At 39.2% G+C, this 10,816-nt stretch overlaps 1 protein-coding gene across 1 annotated transcript in view; it reads right to left on the reverse strand.

Annotated features, from left to right (window-relative positions):
- Positions 1–2,347, reverse strand: part of SLC15A5 (solute carrier family 15 member 5) — an 87,895-nt gene extending 85,548 nt beyond the window's left edge. Inside the window, exon 1 of the mRNA XM_056134594.1 lies at positions 2,041–2,347. Coding sequence (XP_055990569.1) covers positions 2,041–2,347 — 307 coding nt within the window. The remainder of the gene's footprint in view (positions 1–2,040) is intronic.
- Positions 2,348–10,816: the final 8,469 nt, after the last annotated feature.

The raw sequence follows: 10,816 nt of genomic DNA on the forward strand, positions 1-10,816 counted from the left end.
CGAAATACATTGGGATAGATTGCAAAGGGTCAGGTATATAGAGTTCATTTTGCATTTTGGTTTTTTCCATAAAAGCTTTTCTTTTTTAGTCATCTTGTGTTGAGGACATAATGGACCAGAGGTACAGGCCATTATAATGGCTCAGAAAGAAGAAAGTCATGCTTTTGAGCTAAGGTGGTCGCCATTCAAACAGATGACACATTTTGGTTAGGAACTCTGATATTTAGCAGAAATGAAGTTTGATTGAAATTTGTTGACAGCTGTGGGAAGGGGAAATAGGAACATAGCTTTTAGTAGGAAAATGAATGAACATGAAGTTGGCTTGGACATTTTGTTTGCCAAGTTCCAAGTCTTAGAGTAATGATACATTGGAAATGTGAGAGAAAAACGGTCATATTAAACAAGAAGATACTCAGTGCTGCTGATGTGGCCTCTTGCCAGGAAGAGTGAATCATTTAGGTGTTTGGTTAAAAGCCTCCTTACCAGAAGACACTCCCAGATACAGAATCACAGCTTCATCTATCCTATTCACTTAACCAGTCACCAGTTTTACTTATCATCATAGCACTTACTACCACCTGATGTAATATCAGTATACTTATTTATTTCTCACTGCACCAGAAAGTCAAGATTGGAAGAGAAGAGAAGAGAGTATTTTATTGTCTGTGCACTCTAAGATCCTGGAATAATGCCTGACATAGAGGAGACAATGACAAATATTTGATGACTGTTGAGTGAAGGTTTGCCAGTCAGTGACTACTTTTTTTCCACCACATAATTGAAGCAGTGAAGTTTATAAGTCTGGAGATTCTAACTGATACCACAAAGCAATGTTTCACCTGCCTGGGGTTGTGTCGTATAATATCATATACCATTCCTTCCACTTAATCTGTTCTCTTCTCCCAAACCTGAATATCAGTGCATTTCTTAGTTTTCACTAACAACACACTTCCTTCCCAATTTCCTCAGCTCAGAAACTTAATTTTTGTCTTTTAATTATTTTTGTGCCCTTAGTTGGATGATATATTTTTTGTTTCTCTGTTTCAGATATTCTTTTTGGATTGAAACTTCTCCATTGCTAGACCATTTTCTCCTGGAGCATTTTCTGAGATTTTTTTTTTTTTTTTGCTTTGAGTTTTCAGATCTTTATTAGGGAACAATTAGCCATTCTCGCATTAAACATGTTTTAAATACTGTTCATATTTTTCTTACAAGTTGCAGAAGTAACAGTAATACTTTATATCTTTTTATAAGAATATTCCCCAAATGTTTTTATTCAAAGTTAGTAACCCTTTGTTGTGTGGAAGAGTAGCTTGAATTTTTTCAGCTAAAATTCTAAAGTGTTAACCAACTTACTCTCTATACCTCATGAAATAATCTTAAAACACCACTGAAGTCTCTCACAATACATGCTACTTTAAATTTTTATGGATATATTTATTTTTCAATATGTAAAGAAGCATAATGTAAGGTTTGAATTCATTAATTGTTAGCAGGTAAGTGTAGTTTTGTAGTATAGATCTTCAAATGTAATCTTAATTACTATCTGACTAATTAAAAGCCTGTGATTTGATTAAAAAACACTTCAGTAATTCTATGTGAATCTCAGAAATCTGTTAGCAAATTAGTCTTACTGGGCTGCAAATGAATGTCATATTTCACCCAGAATTTGTCATAAATTTGGGATGTGGTAAGATGGGGTGAGGGAAGATGTTCTAAGAAATTGAGAAAACAGACACATACAGAAGTAACTATTATCAAAACATAATCAGCACCACAAAACAGATATCAAAAAAGAGACCTCATGTGCTACTAGTGGAATTAACCTAGTTCTCAATTCATAGTCTAGTACATAGCTGGACGGGATCCACTGGTAGATGTGGATCTAGTATTCCTAGTATGATGCAAATATTGAAATACATTGCATTCTTGTGTTTTATGCTAAGAGCCAGACAAGAAGAACAAAACTAAAAGACAAAAATCTAACAAGTATCAATTCAGTTAAACGACAAAGCATCCCCTCCAAAAGAAGGCACTCACCTAGCAAATGCAGAAACAAGCACACATAAATCAGTTTGTTTTTTTCTCCACAGACATCAGCAAACCATCCTGCGAGCAAAGGGGTAAGAATGGAAGTCCCAATGAAAGACAAGTTCAAAATGGCTGCCTCAGCGTTGCCATGACCAAGCTTGACAGTGCAAAAGGGGATCATATTGCAGACGATTCCAAAGAAGGTGAACCTCTCACACAGCTCCACCAGAAGAAAACAGATTCCAGTCCAGAGATTTTTCACAGAACAGGCTGAAGAGAAACAACTGGTTGGTCCTATGGGTTTTATGGTTCTCATTGCTGTGACTTGGTGGTATTTTCTCTTTAGCTATTTTAAAGTCTGTAACAGTCATCACTATCCTTCTTGAATGCAATATATGGTAGTGGTTTGAACTTGGTGGATTTTATCCCTACCCCTCTAATGAAAAAAAGTAAGTATTATCTTTGCTTTGAATTTCCCAACTCCATGTTAAAGTTTCACAAGGATTTTTCCACATCAACGTTGTTCATTTTGATGACCCAGGCGCACGAGCGAGGAGACAGGAGTATTTGGAAGTCCATGGCAGCCCAGTGGAGCTGAATCTGATTTGTTTGCCTAATTATTTACAGGCTAAATTAGGCTCTTCCTCCAAAATTAGACTGAATTACATGATTCCAGTTGCATGCGTGCAGAATCTCATCTGCCTCACACAGATAAAGGCTTAAATACTGGGGCAGGAGAAGCCGTTTTTCAGGAGAATTTGAGCACTAGATCAAGAAATAATTTGAGTCTAATAATTTCTGATCCTTTAATTAAACAAGCCAGAACAGTAGCAAGAGATAAAGCATGAAAGGAAATCTGTTTTGAGGGGGCAGGATACCTTATCATTATTACATTTCTTGTTATTTTTGGTTGGAATTCTGATAAGAAAGCTAATTAGGTAACAGAAGTGCTGGTACATTTAGGTAACAAGCAGAGTTTGCAAGAAAGTAATTTAAGTGCACTAATGAAAGGAGAAAATATTAAACAAAAACCTTCTTCCTTTAAGTTGACCCCATGCTTGTAGAACAGCCTCTCGGAGGAAATCAGAATCAAAAGGTGCTATTTGACTCCTTATTATTCGTCAGCAGCAAGGGCCAAGCAGCGGCCCCACATATGCTTTGGGGAATACTGGATCCGACACAACCTGACCCTCCAGCTGGGTGAATGGATGCTAGCCTTCTATTTTGGAAGGCAGGAGGGCACCAATTAAGCTAAAAAAGCTGCAGTCAAAAGGAACATTTTAACATTTAGGGGGTTAGCTACAAGGACTAAAGAAGACAAGGGAACAGAACTATTGGGTCAAAGTCACAACAACTTGGCACATCGGGAGTGCGTTTGTTATTTGCATGGGGAGTCAAAAGCAAGAGACTGATAAGGGCTTTTTTTCTCAAATTCTTATCCTGTGACCAGAGACACTGGATGCCAGATCAGTCTGCCTTGACCCTTCCTTCCAGTCTCGAGGAAATGGCAGCGATTTTCATCTGTTCTGCTTGACTTCCCCACACTCTTTGGGGACAATGCCCTAGTTTTCCTTTGTGTTGCGTGATCAGGCAATTGATAGAATCCAAACTTGGAGATGTTCGTGAATGAAAGGGATGCTATTTAGAGTTATTCTGAAGAACAGATATCAAATGGGACAGTCTGGGGCAAACTCCCAACATGTGGTCACCTTCCCTTTGGGAAATGACCCCCACCTACTACATGAGTGTGGGAGCATCTTTCCTCTGTCCTAGGGGACCAGAGCATGATCAAAGAGAGGAGTTTTAGCTTTCCTCCCCAGAACTTTTGGTCAAAGTGCGGATGACTCAAGGTTACATGTGGTAGAAGCGAAGTCGTTCAGATGGCGGAATCTCCCCTAAAATTACCCTGGTGGAACCACTAAGTAAATGACAATTGGAGGGTTCACCCGGGATGGGAGATGTATGCTGAAAGTAGACCAAGGACCATACATGATGGCCTCATAGTATCTGTATTGCAAATCAGTGACCCAAATTAGAGAGAGAGTAAGAAGGCAGGGAGTGGGGTGGGGTGGGGTGAAGGTGGCAGGTGGGACACTGGGAACAATGGTGGTGGAAAATGTGCACTGGTGGAGGGATGAGTGCTCGTGCATTGTGTGACTGAAACATAATCATGCAAGTTTGTAACTGTATCTCATGGTTATCCAATAAAACTTCTTAAAATTAACCAACATTTTTCTTTTTAAAAAATTGCCCTTGGGGACCAGAGTGATAGCACAGCAGGTAGGGCATTTCCCTTGCATGCAATTGACTGGGGTTTGATTCCCAGCATCCCATATGATTCCCTGAGCACCACCAGGAGTAATTCCTGAGTGCATGAGCTAGGAGTAAGCCCTGTGCAATGCTGGGTGTGGCCCAAAAAGAAAAAAAAATTCCCTTGTGGCTCTGATGGAGAAGGCAGTGTTTACCCAGTTCTTATCCTTCGCAGGGCAAGTTGCTTGGAGGGCATGTAGTGTTGGAGATAAAAACTAGGGTCAATCCCAGGTGAGCGAGTGCCTCATCCCCTATACCGTCTCTCTGGCCCTGAACTTTTCTTTCTGCAAAGGAATCTATTTCCTATTACTTTTAGTTTGATTCAGTGAGCCTGAGTTTTCTGTGGCTTACAAAGAACTCGAAGTGACAGTTCCCCAGGTCAAGGTATCACCTTCCCCAGTGACGGTCTTCTAGATGCAATTGTGACTTACCAAGGTCTCTGTAGTGTTATTTCACAACAGGGGCCATGAAGATTGTGTTTGAATTTTGTCTCCTCTGAATTGTCTTGCCCAATAACAGGCACAGGTGGTGGGGACCTGTGGTTTGGGGTAGTTGCATAAACCCAAGCACTAGCATTTGTTGAATAGAGCTGAAGCAACAGGAAAACAACTCTTAAAAAACTGACTGGTGTGTCTCAATACGCAGGTTTGAGTGAGCTCAAAGGAAAAGCACTGAATTCATTGAGAAGTAATGTTGACAGGGGATATTGAATGTCATTTTCTTTTTTAACAAACTTGAGTCCTTAAGTAGACTTATGTATATTAAGTTTCATGCAACTCACCACAAACTGCAGAGAAGTTCTCGGTCCCCCACCTTCAAGAAATGATTTTTCACACCCTTTAGTTATACAAGCAATATAATTACATTGAATATGACTCAGGAAATATTAAAAATAAAAGCAAAAACAAATAATGAACATCTTAAAACAAAATCTAGCCCATGACTAATTTTTAATAATAAGTCCCACCACCATAAGAGGAAAGTGTGTGAAAATTGTTGTGTTTAATCCTGGAGCCATTTAAGCCCTTGTGTAAGAGATTACAAGTGTGTATGTTAAACCCAAACAAATGTCTGCTACTTTTGGTACATCGGGGGCTAAAGTATAAGTGGCCAAGTGCCATGTGTCACTCTCTTTGGGGAGCTATATTTCAGTCTCTGGATCTTTGCCTTAAATGAGATTATATGGTGCTCAGGAAGGGGGTGGGTAGTTTGTGGGTGTGACTGCCAAGCTACAAGAAAACTTGGAAGGAGACCCAGTCCCGTTCCGAGCAAGCTTGGAGATCTCAGTCATGGGTTCTGCATACCTGGGTTTTTCTGCAGTTTCCGTAATAGATGAGGCATGTCCGAGCCTGTGGAGAGCTGCCTTGAGCATGGCTGTGAGGTAGGGTTCTGGAAGTTTTGGGCTGCCAGGGTTCTGTTGGGGCAGGGAAGGAAACTCAACCTGCCTCCCTCCAAGCTGCCCCAGTGAAGACTGCCTGGCGCGAGGTGAGGATGTTCTATGTAGGTTACTTTAAATATATATATATATATATATATATATATATATATTCTGTTTTAAATTTGTATTGACTTAATTAGCATTTATTAAAAATGCATTGTGTACTCATAATCAAATCTTGTTTGTTTGAAAGCAGCCATAGAATCTCTTTGATTTAGATTTTAAGACATAATTTCTTATAGTAATAATAGTATGGGCTGGAGCGATAGCACAGAGGGTAGGGCGTTTGCCTTGCATGCAGCCAACCTAGGTTCGATTTCTCCACTCTTCTCAGAGAGCCCATCAAGCTACCGAGAGTATCCTGCCCACATGGTAAAGCCTGGCAAGCTACCCGTGGCATATTCGATATGCCAAGCAATAACAAGTCTCACAATGCTACAGTGCAGGATTTTACATATTTGTTACTACATATAGTTACTGATGTGCATTTTCGGTCTCTTTTCTAGGTAGTCTTATAAACACCTTAAGATACTATTATTACTGATTCCCTGTAAACTCATGTTTATAATGGCATTGAGAGGAACTTGTTTACTTAGCTACTATTTAGTTAGGTATATAGATATATATTTGCTTCAAATAAGTTGTAAAGAAGACTTTTAAAACTTTTGGTGGTGAACACACGTTAAAAAAATCCCTGGAGAGATAATATAGGGGTTAAAGTGGTTTTCTTGCATGTGGTAATCCCTAATTTATATCTGGTACCACACATGTTCCCTCAAACATTACTAGGAATTGATTACTGAGCTCAGGGTCAAAAGTATGCACAATTAGGCTAGGCCCTCAAACCAAAAAAGACCAATTAGTACTTATAGAAATGGTGCTTCCGGATTATATTCTTTGGTTTGTTTTTCTGAAACAATATGACTGAATTTAAATGTATGAAAGTTTTTAGGTATTTCGATACACAACGTCAAATTCTAAAACAAACATTGGGCATTTTTAAAAATTGAAAAGCCTCTGTTGGTTTTGGAACTCCAAGACTATACTTAACACTAGGATTCTTCAATGAAAAGGTAAAAGTGAAAAGATAACACATGAGGTAAGAAATTGTAGGTGCTGTGAAAAGTATTTTATTTACAAAAAATTAGACAGAGGTGTATTCAATAGACTAACAATAGTCTGTGTTTTTTACTGAGCCTTGAGTATATTAATGGATCAGATCTATCTGGGTTACATTGGCAATAAACCAGAAATGCATATCCTGGTCTTAAATATATATCTCTTGTCCTTACAACACTATTTTTTGTTTGTATTACTTTGGGGGGATGCACACCCAAAGGTGCTCAGGGCTAGCTCTGTGCCCGGGGATTATTCCTAACAGGGCTCCTGAGAATTTATGGGATGCCAAGATATGAACATGTGTTGATTGCATGCAAAGCAAATGCCCTATCCCCCTGCATTATCTCTCAGGCTCAAGAACATTATTTTTAAGTCGATATAGCTAAAACTACATTTCTATGCAGTGTCTCTAAGTTGATTATGAATTTTCAGAGAACTAGTATCTTCTAAAATGTTTGAAGTATGTGAATTTATTGCTCCCAAAATTTCCATGCATTTACAGAATAACTTTTCATAGGTCCTCTAAGCACATAATATACATTTTAAAGGAATTTTTTCTAGTTCAATAATTCTCTCTAAATAGTAAGCACAACATTTAGTTGGAGATATTCATTTAGAACTCCGCTTTTATTTAATTCCATTAATAATAAAGATAGCAGGTTTGAAACCAGTATAAGAACATGGGGATTTTTTTTATAATTTACTTGTTAAGAATTACATTTCACAGTCTTGTTCAGAAATTTTTTTTGCTGCATCACTCCAATTATAAACGGAATGCAAAGATATACATTGGAATTTAGTTTTTGTGTGTTTTTTGGTAGAAGATATTCTTGTGTTGACCCCCACTTGTCTGTTATTATAGCCCAATCCTCTGATGCAATGAGAAGTACCTCACCTCCCAGCAGATCACAGCTCATGCATTCCTAAAAGCATTCTTCTTTCCCTGAAGATAACTAAGAGTGATGATCTCTGTCCTCTTATAATTTTTCTTCCACACCACACAAGAACAGCTGTGCAACTCTGGATAGAAGGTGTATTTGTATAAATAAGTGCATCTCTCTAGTAATGCTTTTATGTCAACTTGGTTGGGCCACAGTGCCTGAGTTGGTCAAATGTTATTCTGGATATTTCAGTGAAGGTAGGTTTGCATAAGATTGACAAACAGATTGCTTTGTCCAATCAATAAAGGCCTGAATTGATTTCCTTTAACCAGAAGATTGCCTTGGGTTTTCACAGATAACACCAGCTTTTTCTGCCTTTAAACTGGAACTGGAACACCTTTCTGAGTCCCTAGCCTCATCTTCCTTATTTTCGACTCACCCTATTTCTGAAATTTTAAGTCAGTATCTTAAAGTTAAGTTTCTAGAATTGGAAGATAGTACAAAAGTTAGGGCAGCTGTGTCCAACCTGGATTCATTCCCCAGCTTAGAATGTTCCCCTGAGCATCACCAGCTACAGCCCTGGAGCACCTCAGCATTGGAGGTCAGGTTGACCCTGTAATGCTTCCAAGCTTCCTGTGGCCTTTGCACTGAATGGGTATCTCGATTGTCCATGAAACACCAGGGACTCCTGGACATCTTGAACACTGCTTGTGCCCCCTCCCAAATAAAATAAAATTCTAATTGTGAATATAGATCCCTTTTGTCTTGTTGTTTTTCTCTTTTCATATATATAAATATGAAGGTCATAATATCAAAGTTCAGGCTCTTTCTTCATTTACTCCATACCTGTTACATTGTGAAGCCTTCAGGATCAGGTGAATGAGACCAGTTGTAATTACACCAAACATCAGCAAAGCGACACAAATGCTGGCCGACTTTGACCGTGAGCGTGGAAAGGTAGGACTACGGCTGAATCTTACGAAGACAATGTTTATGAGAAACAGCCTCATTCCTGACGCCCCATTCGCTCTCAATGGAATGACCATCTCCGAATGCAACAGCTATGTGTACCTAGGTCGAGAAGTCAGCATGACAAATGACCTGGCACCCGAGCTGCACAGGAGGAAGAGAGGGCTTGGAACACCTTCAAGAACGTTGAAGAAATAGCTAAGAGGATGAAGAACCTCTGGTTCCATGGGCACATCTCTTTGATTCCACTGTTCTTCCTGCATTAACATATGCCTCAGAGACCTGGGCCCTACGCAAACAGGATGAGAATGCTATTCGGGTCTCCCAAAGAGGAATTGAAAGAGCTATGCTTGGAATATCACATTTCACTCAAATGAGAGAAAGAATCCGGAGTTCTGACATCCGTCGACGATCAAGAATCAGGGACACTGTCTCATTTGCCAAGGTGTCGAAAATCAGATGGGCTGGTCACGTAATGAGATTTAAAGACGACCACTGGACTAGAGCTGTTACCGACTGGATTCCACGGGATGTCAAAAGACCATGTGGCCGCCCACCTACCAGATGGTCAGACTTCTTTATCAAGATCATGAACGATCGGTTTGAGGCTCTTCATGTTCCCAGAGCGAACAAATGCCATTGGGCTCCACTGGCACATGACAGACACGAATGGAGATGTTACTGGCGCCCGCTCGAGCAGATCAACGACTAACGGGAAGTTAAGTGATTAAGTGATTAAGTGTTGCATTGTATTTATTCTAGAAATATTTGTTGATGACTTACTGTGTACCAGTGTTCTCTAAGCACAGAGACAGGAGTAAGCCCTGAGAAGAGTCAGGTGTCCAAAGTGCAAAAATATTCAGATATGTTTCAGTTGTTTTGAAATGTAGTACAAGTCACTAGCCTAATTTAATTTAAATTTCTTTGAATCTCTTTTATTTCTTGGAGTAAGTGAAACAATTTGGCAGTTATTTTAATACTAGATTATATTTTTGTTAGAAGAAAAACAAGCAGCTGGATCATGTACTATGCTAATCAAAGTGAAGGTAAAATTAATTTCTTGTCATTCATCTTGGATATGGGTTTTTCCAACATCAGTGGTAGGGAATACATGTAGGTGGACATAATTAACCTTTCTTGTCCAGAGTTGAAAACTTAAAATGTTCATGAACGTTAAAGCTCCCACTTTTAAATCATTTATTTGCTTGATGGCAGCTTAGTAATAAATTCAGAAATACTTTCAAAGGAATACGGACCTTTAAAAGAAGGCATATTGGACCAGGGAGATATTGCAAAGAGCTGGAGCATATGTTTTGCAAAAAGAAGCACCGAGTTCAATTCCTGGCATTGTATGGTCCCCCCAGCACTCTTCAGGAGTGATTCCCCAACACTGTTCTGAGAGTTACAACCCAAGTACTGACAAGTGTGGCCACCAACTTGGTGGAAGTCCTGGGCCTTTCCAGACGATGCACAAGGTCTATTTCTGGCTCAGTGCTTTGGAGGGACTCCTGGCAGTGCTCAGGGGAGACCATATGTGGTGGCAGAAATAGGATCCCAATTCATGCTGATGCAGCTGCATGGAAGACAAGTGCCTTGCCTCCTGAATTGTATTTCCATTTTCCCACCCCAATTATTTTTAGTTAAAAAATAGAATAAGAAGGCATGTAGCCTTCTTTAGGGAGGAGAAAAGGGAAGGTTAGAGAAAGAAGATTCAGAGATAGAACAGGAAGCATCTGATTTTTAAAGATTCATCCTTTTAGATGACCACCTACATTCAAAATTATACAATTTTAGATGTGGGGAAGGACATTTTAGCCAAGATGCTGCCCTTGTAAAAACAAACAAACGGACAAACCCTCTGTTTTATATCTGAAGAACTGAGAAGTATAGTGACTGGTCTATGCCAACTTTACTAATAGTTATAAAATTCATGTACCTTTGCTACCAGTGCAAACTATCTCTGTACCATTGTTTTGGAGTAAAACTCTGTTTTCGGGAATTGAAGTTTGAATAATTTTAAAGTTAGAAATCATCCTGTACCAGTAAAACATCTGCTTAATCATAATCA

Source organism: Sorex fumeus, unplaced genomic scaffold, assembly GCF_029834395.1.
Source record: "Sorex fumeus unplaced genomic scaffold, SorFum_2.1 ptg000100l, whole genome shotgun sequence".
NCBI lineage: Eukaryota > Metazoa > Chordata > Mammalia > Eulipotyphla > Soricidae > Sorex > Sorex fumeus.